The sequence below is a fragment of the Pteropus vampyrus genome, unplaced genomic scaffold (genome assembly GCF_000151845.1).
Source record: "Pteropus vampyrus isolate Shadow unplaced genomic scaffold, Pvam_2.0 Scaffold12, whole genome shotgun sequence".
Classification (NCBI taxonomy): Eukaryota; Metazoa; Chordata; class Mammalia; order Chiroptera; family Pteropodidae; genus Pteropus; species Pteropus vampyrus.
In genome coordinates this window covers 2,255,926-2,277,841 of record NW_011888793.1, presented here as the reverse complement: position 1 = coordinate 2,277,841, position 21,916 = coordinate 2,255,926, and the positions used below count along the sequence as shown (strand labels likewise).

At 39.7% G+C, this 21,916-nt stretch overlaps 1 protein-coding gene across 1 annotated transcript in view; it reads right to left on the bottom strand.

Moving 5' to 3' along the window:
- The window catches only part of KCNAB1 (potassium voltage-gated channel subfamily A member regulatory beta subunit 1), a 355,662-nt gene that overhangs the window by 106,590 nt on the left and 227,156 nt on the right, over positions 1–21,916 (bottom strand). Inside the window, exon 2 of the mRNA XM_023524026.1 lies at positions 5,208–5,251. Coding sequence (XP_023379794.1) covers positions 5,208–5,251 — 44 coding nt within the window. The remainder of the gene's footprint in view (positions 1–5,207; positions 5,252–21,916) is intronic.

Genomic DNA, 21,916 nt, shown 5'->3' with positions numbered 1-21,916 from the left:
AGCTCACATGATTGTGGGGGCTGAGAAGTCCCAAGATCTGCTGTCTATAAGCTGGAGACCCAAGAGAACCTATATGTAAAGTCCAAGTCTGAATACCCGAGAACCAGAAGAACTGATAGTGTAAGCTCTAGTCCAAAAGCCAGCAGGCTGAGCCTGGAGAAAAAGTGATACTTCAGTTCGAGTCTAAAGGCTGGAAAAGCCTGATGTCCCAGCTCGCAGCAGTCAAATAGGAGGAGTTTCCTCTTTTTTGAGGAAAGGTCAGCCTTTTTAGTACTTTTCAGGCCTTCGGCTGATTGAATGAGGGCCACCCACCCACGTTAGGTTGGGGAGGGCAAACTTCTTTACACAGTCCACCAATTTAAATGTTAATCTCATCCAAAAACACCCTCAGGACACACCCAGAACAATGTTTGCACACTGCATCCCAGTAAGTTGACACATAGAATTAACCATCACGTGCCTTTTTGTTTTGTAAGCATCTTACTTATCTGGGGGGAAGCACACATGTCCCAGAGCGAATGGTGCAGGGTAAAGCTAGCCCCTTTCAAGCACCTGGAGGAGCAGCTGCCCACTGTGGTGTGTCACCTCCCATGACATGAACCAGACAGACCTCCTGCTCCTCCTGTGAGACTCTGTGGAGCAACTCAGAATGCAAGCAGGTGCCTCCTTCTCACTGCAGGAGTGAGAGCCCCGCTGAGAAGGCCCTGAGTCCACCCAGCCTGGACTCCGAGACACTGTGTACGCGGGGGGACTCCCAGCCCCACCCACTTTGGGGACAATCCTCCATGCTGGGCCTCTGTCTCCTCTCCCCACCTCCCACCTCCACGAGGCCTTCTCTGTTTCTGCATTGAAATGCTGCTGAAGAAAACCAAAGAACCGGGCTGGCTTGACCCCAGGAATTCATGAAATCTGACGTCTGCTGGATCTCCACTATTACCTAGTGTGCTTTTTGTCATTCCTTAGCAATTGATCCATCTATCCATTCATTCATTCAATAAATATTTTTGAGCACCTACTACTTAGCAGATACTTTGATGTGCTATAGTTACTGCAGAGGTGTAGAAAGAACAGAGATGATCTCTGCTCTCAAGGAGTGTGCAGTCTGGCAAATTCCATCAGGTGGGTGTCCTAAACCTGTGCAAATATCTCAGTCCTCTGTATTTGCAGATGATCTCAATGACAATCCTGGGTTTACCATTGTTAGAAGTTCCTGCATCTTTATTTCCAGCCCAGAGCTTTCTCCAGTGCTCCCCAAGCCCTCTGGGTATCTGAAGCCGAAGGTTCACAGGCTCTGATGACCACTCCCTAGCAATGCTCCGGCTTCTCTGAATCCTCCTTCCTCTTACTACTCCCTCCTGCATTTTCTCCTGAGATTTCAGCTCACCCGCCCACCTGCCCAGTCCAGGAACTCAGGCATCCTCCTCTGCCCAGGGTGACTTCTCATTGTGTATGGCAAGGTAACTAAGTCCTGTTTATTCTTTCTCCTAAATATCACCTCCTTTCTGTCCATCTTTAATACCACCATCTTGACATCTGACTCCTAATTTATCTCCCTGTCTCCAGTCTCCACCCGTTCCTCCTCTAATCTAGCCTCTGTGTCACTGCTGGAAAGCAATTCTAATACCTTTGACCACGTCCTACTCCTGATCCAAGTTTTTAAATGGCTTTTCACAAGCTAGAGCATTTTAAACTTTTCTTTGGCAGAAGGCTGCCCTTTGTTTTTCCTTCAAAATGTAATGCGAAACTCTAGAAAGAAATGAGCTATTAAGCCATGAAAAAATTTGGAGAAAACTTAAATGCATCTTACTAAGTGAAAGAAGTCCATCTGAAAAGGCCACATATTGTGATTCCAACTGTATGACATTCTGGAAAAGGCAAAACTATGGAGACAGTGAAAGGATCAGTGGATGTCAAGGGTTAAGGGAGAGATGAATTGGTGAAGCGCTGAGGATTTTAAGGGCCGTGAAAGTGCTCTGTGCAGTAGTATAATGGTGGATATGTGTCATTACACATTTGTCTAAACCCAGGAATACATACATCTAATCTAAACTGTAGTTTAGTGTGATAATATTTTGGATGACAATAATGTGTCTCGTAGGACTGTAATCGCGGCACCGCTCTGGTGTGAGCTGGCAGCAGTGGGGGAAGCTGTGTGTGCGTGGGGGACGGGGAGCTTTCTGAACTTTCTGCTCAGTTTTGCTGTGAAGCTAAAACTGCTCTGAAAATAGTCATTTATTATTTATCACATTAAAAATGCTTAAATTGATATTTATACATTTTCAATTTAAATTTACATTAAAATTCTTTTTTATATTTACATTTACATTTAGAAAAAGTGGAATTACTTGGATGGCAGCCGTGGCAGTGGAAGGAGACGGGTGGAGAGCGGTGAAGCCCTGTCTCTCATCCCCCAGATGTTCCCTGACACTTTGGGTCCTTAGGAATTGCAGGAACGCCAGAGAGAGACCTAGAGGACAAGAGCTAAATGCCTTAGCAAGGCAAACAAGGGCTTTCCTGATCAGGCCTAGCTTTCCTTCCAGACTAATTTTTTATGATTTCGGAACATCTTGCATTTGCAATATTCTATACATTCACTAGTGTTTCTCCGAGTACCTCCTGCCCCGGGGTTCTGCCTCCCGGCCACTGCTCACGTTGCTCCCTCTATCTTGAATTCTTCACTCTCTTTTTCCACCTTCTTCTCCACTTGATGACTCTTTTCAAATCTCAGCTCCTGCAGCACCTTCCCTGTGAAGCCATCCCAAATTCCCCAGGAGAACTTTTGTGTTTGATTCATCCACTGTGGCATTGTCAAATGCATTGTCTGCGTTTACATGCTTGACTCCTAGTACTCTGGGAGCAATTTGAGAGTGGGGTCCTTGCCGCTTTGATCTCGGTAACCCCTGGAACCAGCACAATGCCTGGCTTCCGAAAGGTTTGCTGAGAATGAATGAACGAATGGATACATAAATTTTACTCTTCCTCTCTCAGAAGATGATCCCACCTCCCACTAGACTGGGTTGATTTTCATCACTCTGATGAATTTACTCCTTTCCCATCAGTTTCTTTGATTTTGGGTCTTAACAGCAGTGGTCAGTGTATTCATAAACCAGGCAAGCCACAGCAACCCACAGGTGAATTTGCCCACTTAATTTTCTCCCCATTTCTCTTGTTGGCAGAGCTGTATTTCTTCACATGTATCTTCAGTACATTCTCGAGATACTTCATCTATCTGCTCCCATTTACACATATTCTTAGTTTATCAAAAGGAAGTTTGGCAGGGCAAGAAATTCCCAGCCCATCCTCTGGTAGAGAAGAAAGTCAGAGCTGTTAGCTTTAACTATGAAATTTAGAGTATTTCACTAAAAGACATCTATAGTCACGTGATTGATTGGAACATTTAATACTTAATTTTCAAAGCCTCTGTTGAACATGCGCTATGACTTTGCTGACATCCCAAGCCTACAGCAATAAACCCAGCTCCCCCTACTTTGGACAACTGGGGTCTGCAGGGCCTGACATTTTATCAAAGGCAGAGGCATTATTCCTTTCTCTGAATTTTTTTGCCTCCTCTGGCTTACAGAGGCAGCTCAGAAAAATTCTTAAAGGATGCTTATTCATACTGTCAATCTTTGTCACTTGTTTTGAATAAAGCCAGTCAGCCTATAAACCTCCTTGTTTTCTCCTATTATCCATGCAGTGTCTTATCCCAAATGTTCAGGCTCTCAGAAAAGCTTGACGCTAAATCAGACATGCTGCATTTGAATCAAGTTTGTTTTAAAGTTCACCAAAATACCTATAACTTACACACAGTTTGAAAAAATTGCTCTCTGACCTCTGGAGACTCATTTACTTGTGGCACTTCATGGACACCTCAATTTTTATAGTCTCAAGGGCCTTTGGTTAAATTGTCTATGTACTTTTCACTAGATTATTTTCTGCCATAAGTACTGACTCTGTGAGATAATTGGTCAATGATTTTTTACTATATTTTCTGATTTATATTTTCTTAAATCATTATATTTCTTAATTTATATTTATAGTAGTTTCTTTCAACACTGGATACTGAATAATTATTTAACATAAAGTATATTCTCATAAAACTAAGGTTAGACTATCCTGATGGTTAATTTCCTTCCAAAATAGAAGTAAATAGTAACTAGACCCAGAAATTAAGCATATGTCAAATTCCCTTAGACTTATGGCGAACAAGAACCACCCTTACCTCTCAAATCAGATCATTAGGAAGAATCAGAAAAATTTAGGCATCAATAAGCTTAATGTCTTTGAAATACAATGAAAAGAGGCAGAATTAGTTGCCACTATCTTTTATTCGTTTACTATCATCCCTTCCCTGGTCTCCATATCTCCATTCAACAGGGGTCAAGAAAACCTCCTCCCGACTTTCACATCTACATCTACATCTACATCTACATCTACATCTACATCTACATCTACATCTACATCTACATCTACATCTACAACTACATCTACATCTCTACATCATCTACATCTACATCTACATCTACAACTACATCTACATCTACATCTACATCTACATCTACATCTACATCTACATCTACAACTACATCTACATCTACATCATCTATCTATATCTATATCTATATCTATATCTATATCTATATCTATACTTACAACTATCTATATCTCTGTCTCTATCTCTATCATCTATATCCTCTATATCTACATCTTCTATATCTGCATCTATATCTACATCTACATTTATATCTATATCTAGATGATCACTTTGTCCCCAAAATATTTAAGGTAGATTAGGAAAGTACCTAAAATACACAAAAATATAGAAAAATAAGTGAAGAAATTAGGCAAAGGGAAAATAAGAATAGAAAAAGTTCAGATGATGCTGCAGGTGAGGTGAGCATAATAATGCATTCCATGAGGTCCTTCACGCTTGCTAAATGGGAGTGACACACGAGTCTCCTCCCCTAGGGTGTGCTTTAATATCGGATTTCTTTCTCTTTGATCAGCTCATGAACACAGTGGCTCCTTGGACCTGAGAGGCAGAGGGCTGTGTTGGGCAGGAAAGGCTCAGAAGGAGAAGTGGGGCCATGCTGGTTAGGAAGTCCATTCTCACCTTAGACTAGGTCCTGACCTGCAACCCAATCGCTCCCTGGTACCCCCAATTTTCCACCTCCCAGCCCACCACACATGATTCCCCAAGTACTTACCAAGACCCAAGCAAGAAACTCTGAGTCCTGATTTTCCAAGATTCCTGGAATAAAAATAAAGCAACATGTGGTCATTGTTTCTTTAGGTGAAATTGTGTACATTTAACCATGAATATTATATCTCACTTTTGCTGAGTCATGGTAGAGGCAGAACCCCAGACACAAGCTATGGTCTAGGGGAGTCTCCCTCTCATCTCTGTGGGGGCACTAGGAAGCTCAGAATGTGCTCAGACTCAGCACAAGAACAGATGTCCCCACCAAATGCAGCTGTTCAGCTCTGAATGATGGTTTTTATTAATTTGTTTACAAATTGTCTTTCTCTTTCTAGAATGTAGTAAGCTCCCTGAGGGAAAGATCTGTATCTTATTTATTACCAACCAGTCATTCATTACTCATTCATTATTCAACAGCAGAGCCTGACACGCAGCGGACCCTTAATAAATATTCACTAATTTAGTAATTGACAAACTGACTTCTAAAACATGGTATTATTACCAGTGGATGGGAATTATTAAAAGAACAAATACAAAATCCTTTAGGCTATTTAAACTAAATTATATTATTTTTTATAAAATTGCTGCAAGAAGGTTATAGATTTTTTTTAAATGATTTTTCTTTTCCTCATCAACACCTTTGCTTTTCTACTCTAAAGGTTTATCAGGGAAAGGAAATATATTTTCACTCTTTAAATAGAGAGAGAACTAGGCACTCCAGTCTTCATTGTAAGATATTTGTCTATGGAGACCCAGACCCAACGCATCTTCCTGTCATCCGCTAATTACCGTCAAAGAAGAAATCGAACTCTCAGAGAAAGGATGCCTCACAGAATTTCGTTGGGGTTCAGCATGAGGAGGTAAAGCTTAAATAATTGAAACATGGTAGAAAATTTCATCCTTTACTTTCTGATCAGATACTCTTGTGAGAACACAATTTTCCTCCCCCTTCCCAAACAGAACAGCACACACGAACTTTTCCGACTGCAGCACGGCTCAGCTCCTCCAGGTTCTCCCTTCCACAGTTTGGCTTCTTTAGTGTTAGTAATTAATGCTCTGTTTTTTGCATTGATTTCTTTCCCCTGTTTGTTATTCTTGTTTATAAAATGCCACCAAAACAGCACATTTAATTTCATAGCATACTCCAAAGTGCATCACATTGCAAAGAGTTGGAATACCCAAGTTTCTACCCCATTGGCACAACCTTGAAGAAGTCACTTCCTTCCTCTGAGGTTCAATTTCATTAGTAGGATGAGATATTAATGCCTGTGCCATTTATCTAGCATCACTGTTGTGGGGCCAGGGCATGATAATGTATGCTAAAGTGTTGCACAGCAAACAAATGCAAGGCATAAGTATTTTTTGCGCTTTCTCTCTCTGCTCACCCCCTCACAGACATAATGTTAAATTTTCCCATATGAATTAGATATGTCCACCTGAAAGGAAACTTTTGAATAAAGGTGTATGTGAAAAATATTTTGAATTATTTTACTCAATAGGAGAAAAATAATTGAACTTTTTCATGAAAATAATTTGCATAAAAATTGTTCATTTAGTAGTTTCTCAGAAAACTGTAAGATGTGCAACAAGAAGATCTTTCTTTTAGTCTAAAAGTTACTGATTTTAAATAGGAATCTAGAGCAGAAGCTATATAGTAAGGAGAATTAAAAAAATACACCAAAACAATAAAAGCAAGTATATGTAAATGTGAATAACAGTCTTTCAGGTGGAGATATTGAACACTGATGAATCAGTAAAGAGGAACAAAGCACAATGCTCTGCCCTCTCAATTTTCTGAGGGTCACAGAAGAACAACCATGTCATTACAGTAGCGTGGGGTACGTCCTCCATGGAGTTCTTTGAATGTACCCAGAAAGGGGGCGCTATCCTAGGCCTGCATTTGTATAACTATGTGGGTGTCATGGGAGAAAAGATCCACGTAAGGGTTTTCATGTTATTTTAATATCTTTCAGTAATTCTGAAAACAACAGAGAGAAAGGACTTACTGCAGAAAACGATGTAGAGCAAGACATTTTTCTCATAAACTCAGATAGAGCCTGGTTATGTCACTGTGTACTTACTGAGCAACATCTCCACACCCAAGGTTGGGGGAAACACCTGTCCTATTTTCCTATGACAGTGACTTAGGAAGATAATGATCACTCTGCTATGGTTTTGAAAGACCAAACTTGAGAAACTTGAGAATCGCAAAAACAAACTGCAAAGTAGCAAGTATTAAACATGGCCCATTTTCTCATCACTGCTGATTAAACACCCAGACCAGCTTTTTGGAATGAAAGCCTTAGAAGATTTTGCACTATAAGACAAGTTTAGTTTAGTTACAGACAAATATTGATATGGTGGTGAAAAGTCTCACATTTAGCCTTGGTGGTTTTATTTCCTTTAACTCTTTCTCTAAATATCTTCACCCTCTAGAAGGAATAGTTACCATATTCAGGAGTTAGTAACCATTCAGTTTTGGTTAGCTGGCCCTACAATAGGAATGCCTACTGAAGTGAGAGGCACTTTCTGTACATGAGCCATACCTAAGTCCATCGCCCTGACTCTGTCCGGGGCTGATTCTCTTCGTGAGACTCCTACCTCAGAAAGCACTCTAACACAGGACGATGCCACTCATTTTGCAGATGGAGAAGGTATGAGGATCTAGTTCCCCCCAATCAGGGCATGTTATTCCAACACAATTTCTGCAATTCCAAATGGTGCATCTGCTTCCTCCTGCCTGTGTTTATGTCTGTGCAATACTAGGAGATATGGCAATTGTCCAGCTACTCTGATCCATTTAAGCTCTGTTGGATTATAAGTGCCACAAAACTAGACGCATTTGATCTAATGAGTACAACATATATCATCCAAAAGCTTGTTTGTGCGGCTATACCACCAAATAATGGCCAAGTTTACACCTCATGCTGGGCTATAACAGATGCCCTGGAACCTTCTTTATCTCACCCATATGGAATTTTCATAAGCATTTTATGATCCGGTGTGACGTTGTGCAACAAAACAACTTTATATATTTTCATTTTATTTCTTAATTCGGTAAGCACATCAAATTTCCAATTAGATTGAATCCCTTTCCCATTTGATTCAAAATACTAGTCTCGTTGCACTGGTTTGCCTATTTTATCTGTGTCAGATATACCAGAAGGAAGTCTCACCGTGTTCATTTTTAGTATCTGCTCCTGTTTAACTCAAAATAAAAGCTCCTCTTTCCCAGGTGAACCTGAGCTGCTCTGCTGCTAATATTAGAAATGAATGACATCAGTGTGGGGGCATGGGACGTTTAGCTTTGTCAGTCAAAGGAATCCTAAATCTTAAATCAAAGCTTCAGTAAAGAGTTATCTAGAGAAGGGATATAGCTTCTGAGAACTCAAAGTTGTGTTTCTCCTTTCTTTTTGAAAGCAGGATTATCCACTTAGTGAACACATGGCTGAATTTATTTTAGGTCAATGATTGGTTCTATGACAGAAACATTAAATATAATTCCTAGTGTTGTTTTGTGGAGCATCCCTCAGGCTCTTTTTGAGTTTAAGGCAATGACGGGGTGGTGAGAACTGAAATCAAGTATCACTTAGGCACAGCACTGCATGCCACTCTTGATTCTTGCAGTTTCTTTACAAATCAGAGATGTTAAAAGCAGATTAGCAGCCCGAATGTATTGTTTTAAATTGTTTGCTTCTGAATACAGTATTTTAGACATTATTCACAGTTGTAAACTGCTCAGAAAAGAGGAGCAGCTAGCTAAAATATGTACCTTGCCTTTGACCAAGAAAGATGCATATTGCATGTGACAAAATTCCTGATTTAAAGATTGACACAACAGGGATGACTGAAAGCACATATAAGGGGCTTCAGTGGCTGTGTCAGGCTGGCAGAATTAAGTTTGGTTTGACCTGTTTTCATGTGGTTGGATCATTACATCACCTGCTGTCTCATTCTATTTGGATATCTATCTTATCCCTCTAAATCATACCACTGTTCTCTGGTGCCTTACCTGGAAGTTACTAGTCCAATCTGAGGTATGGGATTGTATTTTAAGGAAATGTATATTTCATAACCTTTCTTGAAAAATCCAGAGCTGAAGGCATGTTCATTTGTCAGTCAGCTGCTTTTGATGGTTGTACAAGAACATGCATTTTGACAGCCATGAACATGACTACCAATGGTAATAATGCTTTTTTACAAGGGCCCATTCATCACTGTTGATAAGAGAATAATGACTCATTTGGAAACCACCAGGCACGTAAATGATTTAGCCATGTATTTTGATGACAGGCGTTGACGAGTAGAACAATGAAATGCTTCACTCTTAACCTTTGTTGAAAGTAGCAACAAAGCAGAATAGGATTCTTTCAGATTCTTTGATTTAAAGGTTTAAGTCATTTGTCAGTTGTAAATTCAACTTTGTAAATTGACAATGTAAATTCCTATTCATTCTCTTTGAACATACAAAATCACCTATTGATCTGTATCATTCTCGTAAAGTCTAGAGAAGTATGGCAAAAGGAGATTTCTCTATAATTAATTAATTATTTCAGTAGAGATGCACTGAGTTTCGACTATATACCAAACCTTGTATTAGAGCGTGGGGTTGGCTGAGTGACGGATAGTTGCTGCTGTCACATAGAAAGGAAAACAGATGTTAAATAGTGAGTTAATTATTTGATTATAATCCTAACTAAAAGGACAGTATGCCCTAAGTGTAAAATAGGGATGTTGGGGAAGCTGACCTGGTCTAGATGGTTAGAAAAACTTCTCTAGGGAAGCAGCATTTAAAATGAGATCCAAAGGAGGAAGAGGAAGTCACTTAATGAAAAGAGTAGGAATTGGCGTTCTAAGTAGAGTGAGCAGCATGTACAAAAACTTGGAGGTTGGAAGAAGTGTTGATAATTGAAGAATGGGAAGAGTAGAGGGCAGTGGAAGAGTAGAGTGCGGAATGACTCCAGGGGTGCCTGGGGAGACAGATCAAGCAGAGCCTTACCGGTTAGTGTATGTTACAGATTTGGGTTTTAATATGGAGTAATGGAAAATTATCGAGAAACTTAAGCAGAGGAAATGGGTAGAAGGGAGACAAGAAGAGGAGCTAGAAGGCTATTTTGGCGATCCTGATGAGAAATAATAGTACTTTGAATCAGATTCAGTGGAGATAGGAAAACGGAGAAGATTCCAGATATTCTTAGCAGGTAAAATCTATAGGACTTGGGATTTGATTAACTGTGGGAGTGAAAGAGAAGGAGGACGAATGGGCCCTTCTCAGGTTTCTGACTTGGGCAGCCGGGTGAAGAGGGGTTTATTTGAGGTCACAGAGGGTTTTGGATTCACTTTTGAGCACATGAGCAAACACGCATAGGATATCCTAGCTAGTTGCCTGGAGCTCAGAGTCGGGGGAAGTTTTCTGGGTACCCAGGGTAACAGATGCTGTGAATTGGGTCAACTGCCAAAAGAGACAGTGCTCAGTTGGAGAAAGGGCCAAAAACCTGACCTTGAGGAGCTCAAACATCGTAGGTGGCAGAGAAAAAGCTACAGTGGCAAAGGAAACAGAAGGAAAGAGCGGTAGAGATATCGAAGGACGCCAGGAAAGTGTGGGTGGAGAAGCCAAGGTGGAGTCAGCTTCAGCAGGGCGTGAATGTCCAGGAGCACTGAGGGCTGCTGGACGTCCAGTACTGGGAGACAGAAACGTGCCCCTACTCTTCGGCCACACAAGATTGCTGTCGACTCTGTGGCAGTCATTTCAGTGGTGCCGTGGGTGGGAGTCAGGCTGGGTGGACTGAGGAGATGGGAGGTGCAGAAACAATGCTTGCTAGCTGTGTGTGACCTTGCGCAGGTTACTTAGTTTTTTAAAGCCACTTTCCTCTTTCTTAAATGGAGATATTAATAGCCCACTATTTTTTTTTTTATATTGAGAAAATGTAAATGCAGCACAAGTCCCAGTACATTTCGGCATTCAATAAATGCTAGTTGTTTTCTGCCTTTATTTCCTAGAAAAAGTAATGTCTCAAAGACTGAATCTGGCGGGGGAGGGGGTTCTGGTTCAGGTATGAAGCTGGTAGGGGGATGCCTCTGTGCCTCGTAAGACACACCTCCCTGACTTTATGATCCTCCTACTTGGTAGATTTGTGCTTGAATATTGCAGCCATCCTGAATCTATCGTACGCGTACTGCGAGTTATTTTGCTAGAATCATTAGAAAGTGGGAGCTAAGAGATAAAGACAGATGAGGGAGGCAAAAGAGAAGGTGACATTTTGTTGGCAAAATCTGGAGAAATCATGTGGGTCTGAGGTATTTAGAACAGTTCTTCTGTGATCACTAGGAGCGGGGAATAGAGATGAGACATAAAGTTGTGTGGTTGGGGTTTCACAAACTTGGGTGTTTTGAGGAGGTGGGGCTTGAGAAATGCCTGCCCAAGTCTCGTTATTACTTGAGTAACAGTTACTCTGCTTTATCTGTCTTAAGTATCCAAAGAATCAGAATATCTGGAAATCAATAACTCAGAGTCTTAAATCAGAAGAATCTAGGATCTCTATTTCAGGAGCATATAATTTGGGGGTTCATGAATTTAGGATGAAAAAAATACATTTTTATTTTTCACCAACTTAACCGAAATTTAGCACCTCTTTCAATCATGAATGTAGGCTAGAAACCACAAAAGTGTTCTCATTACCTGTGATTTTGCCACCAGTAGAAATTACAGGGAATTTTCTGCACATCACAGTTGCTTCAGCAATCTCAAAAAATTATTTGCACTCACCATTTCTAGAGCTTGTTATTTAATATATTAATATATTAATAAAGAAGTGCATGTTTTATGAGGTTGCAAATTTCAATTTTAAGTATTTTGAACTGTATTTCAATTTAACTGGAATCCTGTGTATTTTGTTGTATATTTAAAAGCTCTTTTTCTGAGGAGTCTGTAGGCTTCCCTGGACTGCTAGACAGATCTATGCATCAAGAATCTTGGATGAAAGATAAAGGTTGTTTTAAAAAAATGCTTCTTGGTGCATCCATCTGCCACAAAGCAAGAAAATTTGCAAAGATCTTTTCAAATGGGAGGGAAGACAATTCTGAAGAGCATTTGAAAGCAAAATTAAATATGCAAAACCCCACTGCTATTATGTAAATGTGTATCATGTAGTCTATAGTGTTGGTGCTTATTATCTCTACTTATTTGTTTAATTTTAGTAAATTAAAAAATATTTCTTAGGCCCTTGATGGATTTAAGTCCAAAATCTGGCCTTCGTGTTATCTCTACTTGGATGTAAGTCCTGGACTCTAAGCTTTCCCACTGTGGGGATCCTCAAGGGCCTCATTTACCCACCTTCGGCAGAGAGCTGCTATGCCTGCCCTCTGGGGCAGACAAGAGAGAAGAGGATACACCAGCCCCGAGGCTCTGGGGTTTTAGCAAGGACTGGCTTGCTAATGCACAGTATTTCTTTTATAACAATTCACTGTAATGTGATTCATTCATTCAATCATTTCATATTTCATTTCACATATTTGTGTTTGTTTTAATATAAAATAATATTTCCTTCTTATATCTTCAAGAAAGTTTGTCTTAGAGATGTGCCGTTTTGGTCTCATAGCTTTAGTGGGTACCCCTGGACGCTCTCTGTTGTCTCAGTTTGAGAGGCCTGGCTATATATGATTACCAGTCATTTACACCTTAGTGTGAAAGAGTTTTGAACTTTTTTCTTACATCAGTTTTGAAGGGTTTGAGGGTGCAATCAAGAGTTAAAGCCCTTAGACTTTTAGAGAGATGGAAGGGGGATTAAAGGTGGGATATGGGGAAGATAAAGGAAGCAAACCCTCAAAGGGGAAGAACACACGTTGCCCCCTTCCAGATTTTGTCCAGGATCACACCTCTCCTCATGACAGAATGATCATACTTTCCTACATAAATATCTTACATATACTTGATAAAGCAAAGGTCAAGTCTTCTCTGGCATCCACTTTGTAATGAGAGCTATGATTAGTTTCCATCGTAATGAGCTGTGCAGTTTTCAAGGCAAGTGAAATAAACAAAGCAGCTCTTGATGTAGGAGTTCCATGCTCCACATCTTTTCAATTCCATTTACTGTGGGAGAATTTCTTGCTTTCTCTTTAGAGAGCAAAGTCAGCAATGTGATGGAGACTGAGGCATGAGCTTGATTGAGACGTTGATATTTAAAAAGCCACTTAATCAAAAGTAAATTATGCTTTCAACTGTAATGCATTTGTTTGCCTTTCACTTTCCTTGACAGAGGGATAGAAAACAAATGTCTGTTTTCTCTGTGTGTCCACATCCTTTTTATCTGCCATCAGTGTGCCATATATCACAGACGGGGTGCATGTTGTACTCATTGTGTAAGAGATTGTTTCTACTTCCAGACTGAGATCTATGAGGGAGGGACTCTGTCTATTACATCTGCTTATTCTCAACATCTAGTGCTGGGCGCACTAGATGCCTCTGCCCCTCATTATCGGTGAAACTTTGGGAAAGTTACCGAACCTCTATGTGCCCCATCTGGTACTGGGGATAATAATAGAAACTACCTCATAAGGAAGTTGTGATGATTAAATGTGTGGATTAATGCATTTAAGATAGTGCTTGGCACATGACAAATACTCTCTAAATGCAAGCTGTTATCAGATAGACATGGGTTTGCAGCCAAGCTCTGCTACTTCCTGGTAGCCGTGGGCATCTCTTTCACCTCATATAGGTTCCTTCTTCTGAAACATAAATTTCTACACCCTCCTTGAGTCAACAAACATAGAAAACATCGTGGCCTTTTACTCTTCTTCCAATCAATGTAGGTGTTAGAACTAATTTTACAAGAGCCTGGAGCTTGGGAACCTGCATGGCAAAATGCATTCTATCCCCACCCATAACCTTCTTCTTCTCCTCTGCCCCTCCAGTTAACTGTGTCACTGTTCCAATGGGAGGCCCAATGCCAGCCCTCTAGTATTTACAGCCTCAGAGCCTAGAACTAAGTGGAAAAAGGGAATCATGACCAAGGTTTACTTCTATGTTTAGATCTTATTCTTTAGTTCCAGTCAGCCCACCTGTAGGTCACCCCATCTGAATCTTCAGTACACAACTCAAATTCAGAATATTAATGTGTGGCTCCAACCCCTTCCAAAAAAAAGCAAAATATTTTAACCCTCAAAGATCTCTTTGTCTCTTCCCAATCTGTTGGCCTCTATAGCCAGTCAGTTAGCAAATCTTGAAGAATTCACGTCTACACCATCCCTGACCTGACTTCCTCATAGTCACTACCATAGTTACTCCCGGCTACTCTTCTGTTTCTAAATTTTCCATTGTTCTTTCTCTGTTTATCTTTAATCAGCCTTTTCACCTTCTTATTTGTATGAAATAACTATTGTTCATGTCTTATTATCTTTCCTCAATTGCAAAGTACTTGATACTAAAACTCAAGGTTTATATTTGATGTCCTCATAACAATTTGCACCATGAGGTACCAGTAAATATTTCATTAACTAAATAAATGCTCAGATGACGAAGTCTAAGAAGCCTTTCTTACCTCCTTGATGCGAGCTTCCAGAGTTAGATATTATTTTAGTCTTAACTTTTTTGTTTTTAAATTAACTGTTAAGATTCAACATCCTATATTCAACATCATAGTTCAATAAGGCATTAAAATGAAATAAAAAGCATGCAGATTTTAAAAAGGAATAAGTAAAATTGTCTCTCACTATAAATAATATGATTGTCTTTGTAGAAAAATCTCAAAGAATTTACCAAAAAGCTCCTTAAACTAATAAGTGAATTTAGCAAGGTTGCAGGATATAAGGTCAAGATATAAAAGTCCATTGTATTTCTAGCAATAAACAATTGGATTTGAAATTTAAAAGAACAGTACTATTTATAATAGCACCCTAAAATGAAATATTTATTTACAAATCTGTCAACATATAGGTACTATCTGTATGCTAAAATTATAACACATTAAATAAAGAAATAAAAGAAGACCTAACTAAATGGAGAGACATACCATGTTCATGGATTTCAAGACTCAATATTGTTACAAAGTTACTTCTTAATTTGAGCAATTGAGTAGATATACTTCCAATTCAAATCCTAGCAGTATGTTTTGTAGATATCAAGGTGATTCCTAAATTTATATGGCAAGATGAAGGAACCAGAATATCCAAAACAACTGGAAAAAGAACAAAGTTAGAATGACTCACACTACGTGATTTCAAGATTTAATATAAAGCTACAATGATCAAGGCAGTGTGATATTATCAAAAGCAATGAAGCAAATATAAATGGAACATAATAGACAGTAATTGGAACAGAATAGGCAGGCCAGAAATAGCCCCACCCATACAAATATAGTCAGCTGATTTTTGACAAAGGTACAAAGACAATTCAGTGAGGAAAAAAGAAGTTGTGCTAGAACAACAGTATCTATCTATCTATCTATCTATCTATCTATCTATCTATCTATCTATCTATCATCTATCTATCTATCATCTATCTATCTATCTATCTATCTAAAACCTTGATATGATACAAATCTCACGCTTTATACAAAATAATTCAAATGGATCATAGACCTAAATATAAAACTTAAAACTACAAAACTTCTAGAAAAAAAAGGAGAAATTCTGTAAGGCTTTGGATTTGGCAAGCGTTTTTAGGTATAGTACAAAAAGGATGATATATTATAAAAATTGGAAAATTGAACTTTATGAAAATTTAAAACTTTAGCTCTATGAAAGATGCTGTTAGGAGAATGAAAAGACAAGCTTCCGAGTGGAAGAAAATACCTGCAAAACCCCAGTCAAAGATGCCAAAGTACAGAACAGAGACTTCATCAAAGAAGATAGTCGGATGGCAAATGAGCCATATGAAAAAATGCGCAACATTATTAGGCATTAGGGAAATACAAATTAAAACCATCATGAGATAACACTACACATGTATTAGAATGGATAAGATAAAAACAAACCCTAAAATTATCATAATGCCAAGTACTGGCAAAGATGAAAAGCAAATGAGATCTTATACATTGCTGGTGAAAATGCAAAATGGTACAGCCCACTTAAGAAAATATTTTGATAGTTTCTTATAAAGTTACACATACCTATACCATATGACTCAGCAGTTCCATCCCTAGATATTTATCCAAGTGAATTGAAAGTTATGTTCACACAAACAACTGTAGGCAAATATATATAGTAGTTTTATTCATAATCACCAAAAACTGGAAACCACCTAGATACCAGCATTGTTCTAGGTGCTTTCATATGTATAATTCACACCTATAAAGGCACGTAGTCTTTCCAAGTAGACACTCTTGTGCCCATTTTATCCATGAGGAAGTGGAGGCTGAGAGAGATTCAGTAACAGGCTGGGCCCTCCTCCCTAACATGCGACAGCTCAGGAGTGGAATTTTGTCTGCTTTGGAAGTGTGTGCTTCTTCCACTGTTCTACTCTGACTTTGCATGGCTTGCCCATCTGTAATGACCCAAGTTAGCTATTTTTTTAGAGGGACAGGCAGGGGGAAGGGCTGTGCATAGTTTGGGTACATTTTAAATGACATTTTGCAGTTCTCACTAGGCATCCAAGCCCACTCCTGACGTCTGTTCCAGACCCCCACCTTCCACCCCCACCCCTGACTGTAGCTTTCCACAGTTTCTTTGTGACTGATGGGATGGCAGTGGTGGGAAGTGGTGAACTGTCACTCATCTCATTCCTCTCCCGATCAGCCTTCAGACAGAAACAATAGGGGAAGAAAGTAGGCAGAAGAAAATGTACAGCTCACATTGTTCAAACTGCAATAGAATAGATTTCATTCCTTTTTTTTTTTTTTTGGCTCGGTTTGAAAAGAAAAAAAAAGAATGAAAGCGAAGTCATTTGTGTACTCTGCTGATTGGAGACAGAATGACCGATGGGGCCGGGACAAACCATGTTCACAACACGGTCATGGGGTGTGGAGTTAAGGACGTGGAAAGGAAAACGGAGAGAAAAGTTTGGAAGGGCTGAGGGAGACTTGCCTGAAAAAGAAGGTTGGATCAAGAGTGTTTTTTGGTACAATTAGATCTAACGAACACTTTGGAACTAGGTGAGCAAGAAACTTAGGACACAAACTGGAAAAAACCGTTATCTCCAAAGCAAATTATTAATTCACCTAGTACGCGTTTATGGAGCACCGACTGTTGAGATGGACACTGTTCCAGGTTCAAGGGCTGTGGCAGAGAGCAAAGCAGAACAAGTTCCTGACCTCATGAGGCTTGCATTCTAGTGGGGTGACTCGTAGAAAACAAGTACGCACAGAAATAGCTTCAACAAATGAGAGGTGCTCTGAAAACATGAAGCTGGATAATGGCAAACCAGAGATGGTCAGGCACAGCCCCTCTGAGGAGGTGACTTCTGAGCAGGGAGCGGAAGGATAGGCAGGAACAGCCTCAAACAGATCTTGGGGAAGAAAATTCTAGGTGGAGAAATAAGCAAGGCCTTGAGGCGAGATAAGCTCGAGAGGCAGAAAGGAAGTGAGTGTGGCGAGGTCAGTGTGAAGGGGAGAGTCCAGGGTGAGGATAGACAGAGGGAGGAGAGCCGGGACTCACAAGACTGCTGGCTACCAGCTGAACTGCTCTCTTCCTGGGCAGAACAGATAGAAATCATCCAAAAATTTCTATGGACTGTATACTAAGAGCTGTTTTATTTAAATAGAGCTTCAAAATAAAGAAGGTATTAATCTTCACTGAAAAAGTTTTGGAAGAGGGCTGAGACTCTGAGGCTCAGGGTAGGTGGGGCTTTATCTGGGGCCAGGCCTTATCCCCCTACAGGTTTTTGTTGTTTGAGACCTAGGGTTGCCTTGTTGCACACTCTGGGGGCACATAGCATTTGATGTGCATAACCTCTCTTTCTCAACTGTACAGTTCAGTGGTCGTGTTTCAGGCTCCCTGCTTTTCCTTTCTATCCCCCTTTGCCTTTTAATGATATTCTCTCTTACTCCTTCTGGTGTCAGATATCTCCAGTTCTCAGGCTCTGTTTCTTTTCCCTTTATCAAATTCTGCTCTCAGGAAAGTCAGAACAGTTCATTCTCGCTAAGGTGTAAGTGACTAATGTGACAAAGTGCTGCCTGGAATGGTGAAGGAGAGATTAGCTACCTACAATTCCTGGGAATCAGGAAGAATGGCTTTTTGCACGTGCATATGTGTGGAATCCTTTTCTTACATATTCTCACTCAAGACCCAGTTCTGAAGTCCCTTTCCTAAGGAAGCTCCCCAAGGAAGAGCTAGTTGTTTCTTCCACTGAGCTTACATCTCAGCTCTGCACTTCCTGATTACTTCGTGCATCATCTGGTTTATCTGTCCCCCCACAAGCTTGTAGACTTCTTGAGGACAGCCTCCAGGTCTGTTTCGTCTGCTTCCCAGATCCTGGCACATTGCCAGGCTCACGCTGCTCGTCTGACCAAGGAGCTGGGGGGCAGTCATAAGAGCTGTGTTGACTTTGACCATGGTAGACTATGGTCTTCACGGTGCTAAATTGAATTAATACTTTTTAGAAAACCTTCCTTCCTTAACAGTCTTGCATTCACTATAATTTCGATTTCTTCAATATTGTAAATATCGTTGACTACCAATTTAACATGCATTTGTTGGCAAATTTCCTCTTTTAAAATGCAAATACTCCCAATAGGATTAAGTCCATTCATAAACATTTTTGTGTATCTGCTCTGTGCCGTACACTCTGTCCCATCATCCACACCAAAATACTATTCTTACAAAAAACTGCTCTTTTCTTTCATATAATGAATCAAGAATCCCAAGTCAAGACCTGATAATTGTACTTTTAATAATTTACCTAAAAGAAAAATTCAGATATCTGCAATTAGGTGTGTACACAAAAATATGCATTGTAATTATTATTTATAACAGGCAAAGAAAGAAAACTAATCATAAGGGGAGAATCAAATTGTTTTATCAGTATAATGGAGTATTATGTGACTACTTAACATTACATTAAAAAGAGTATTTTATTAATACAAGAAGATGCTAGCATTACCATGTTAAATGAAAAGAAGCAGAATATAAAATTTGTTGCAGTATGATATTTTAAAAATGCATAGAAGAAAGCCTAGAAGGATATTCGCTAAAAATGAAAATAGTGGTAGTCCTTCTAGGTGGTAAGATATTGGTTGATTTTAGTTTCTGTATATTTGTATTTTCTAAACGTTTTGTACTAAGCATGTATTACTTTTATGCTGGGAAAAAGAAATTTACCGTACTGAAAAACTAGAACCACTTCCCGCTAGTTGCTGAGAGCCAGCACAGAAGAGAATAGGATGGGAGGGGATGGAGACAACTTTATGGGCACAAGGTGAGGTTAAAGCCTGTGTGAAGACAGGCTCAGGGGGCCAGGCTAGCAGTCTGGGGTACTGGCCTCTGCAGGTGGGAAGGGGAAGAGTGAACACCTGCAGACGGGAGGGCATAGGTGACATGTTATAGGGCAGCTCCATTTTGCCTAGACCAAGCCTAAGATAGAATAATGACTTCTCCATATTGGAACAAGCAGAACAAAGGCTCTGGGCCCAGACTGGCTGCACAGCTGAGAGAGAACCACCTTTCTGATTATGTTTCCCCATAGGTATAGTGAGCTTCTAACCTCAGCAGGGTTCACTTATATTTCGTCCTTTCGCAATTTAAGGCTCAGTTGTTTGTGTCGTTTATCACCAGGTAGCAATGTTAACTAACCATTCGTTACCAGAAGCTGAACCTTCTAGGCCTGACTGAAGTTTACAGCAGATCTCTGAGGGTTGCAGATACTCAGCTTTGACTCTGACTATGAACAAAACACCCACATACAGCTCAGGGTCCCCAGTGAGCTCTCTTGAGCTTTGCTCCTGAATCTTAAGTTCATCTCTTTTATGGCTGATACCTTCTTTTCTCCCTTTCAAACATACACACTCAGCAGCAAAGCCATCAAAGTGTTTTGCATGAAATAATTTCTGACCGCTAACCATCCACCCTCAACCACCAAAATAATAATAATAATTCAAGTGAAGGGGAGACAGGGAGGCATAGTGTTGAAAGGCTGGAATTAGCAGCAAGGACCTTTGGTTTCAGGGCTGGGCTCCAGTGCTCACTAGCATCAGGATTAGTCATGGAACCTTCTCAGCCTCAGTGTCTTCATCTGTGGAATGCGCATAAATGCGGTGCCTGCCTTAACCTGCTTACAGGTAGTTGTGAGGGTCAAATAAGATGAAGTGTGTGAAAAGGCTGAGAGTTCAGAGCTTTAGAGTTCTTTACAAATGTTAGTTATCGCCATGATAATAAATATCGGGATGAACAATCTCAGGGGCTGCTGCATATGCCGAAATGAGTGGGGAAAACACAGTCCGTCATTTCTGTGCTCTCATGGGGGACAGTGGCTTCAGGCTCCATGGACTGATAAACAGACTTTTTAGCAAAATCAAATCGCTCACACTGTTAAGAACTGTTGAAATGTTTTCTGTTGCCAGTGATGCTAAACAAACAAACAAACAAATAAATAAATGAATGGATTAAGATATATTCTGAACAGGAGTAAAGAAACTTTTTTTAAAAAGGAAGTTCTTATTCACTCTGTTCATTGAGGCTTGCACTTGAATAAGGCCAAGAAAAGAAATTAGGAAATGATTTTTATCGAAGTAATAAATAATGTCTATGTGTGTGTGAGGCGGGGGGTGGGGGAGGGCTGTGGGGCAGGAAAAGTGGGATTGAGGAAAAAAATTAGAAAGAAAAAATGTGTTCTGACTGAACTGAAGTTCTTTTGTGCAACTACAAAAATTTTTTTAAATAGTTCTGATATTCTTATGATATTTATTTATGCAACGAATATGTGTTAAACAGCCACGGTGTACAAAGGGCTGACAAAGCAGCAGAAAAGACAGACATGGGCCTTGGCCTTACAGTCTTCATAAAGTGTAGTTGGGGAGATTAAACATTACACAAATAATTATTTTATTACATTGCATTCAGCACTACAAAGGAGAAGCAATGAACACATTTGCTGTATTGTCAGGGCCTAGAGTATCACAGACCAAAGTATCCTTATTATAAAACTCCTCAAAAAGTTACTGTGAGATCTTAGAACCATAAAGGAGTGAATTTATCCTGAGCAGAGACCAAGGGCTTTCAAGGCAGTCCTCTGGCCATCTGATTATGGCTATTTTACCTCTTAGGGTTACTAGGAGAACTTAAAAAACTATTCATGAAGAAAGCTTAGCTCAGTGACCAACGGTACTTAATAAATTAACTATTGTAATTATTGTCTTATTAGTTATTATCTAATGCACATTAACTTGTGTATTTTGCAAGAAGTTTTCGGATTAGTTCCTAGAAATTTAGAGTCAAACCTGTGGCCCATGGGACATCAGTTTGTACATTATTATAGGGTCCATGTTTAATCCCATTCCTGGCTCCATTTTTGGTTACCACTCTTGATTTTCTTGACTGAAATAATGCGTGGTATGGATGAATGAGTGAATGAGGGACAAATGAATGAAATTTCTCGAACTAAGTCAAGAAATAATTCTTTCAGCTAAACAAATAATGCTCAGGAGTTGGACAATCTCACCACAATTTCATAGAACAAAGAGAATTCTAAATAAGGCTAACTCATTTCCTTGACATTTATATATTTTCAGACATAAGTAGATATATTGATTTTCAGAGTTAACACTGAATGGATCTAAATGCTATAAAAAA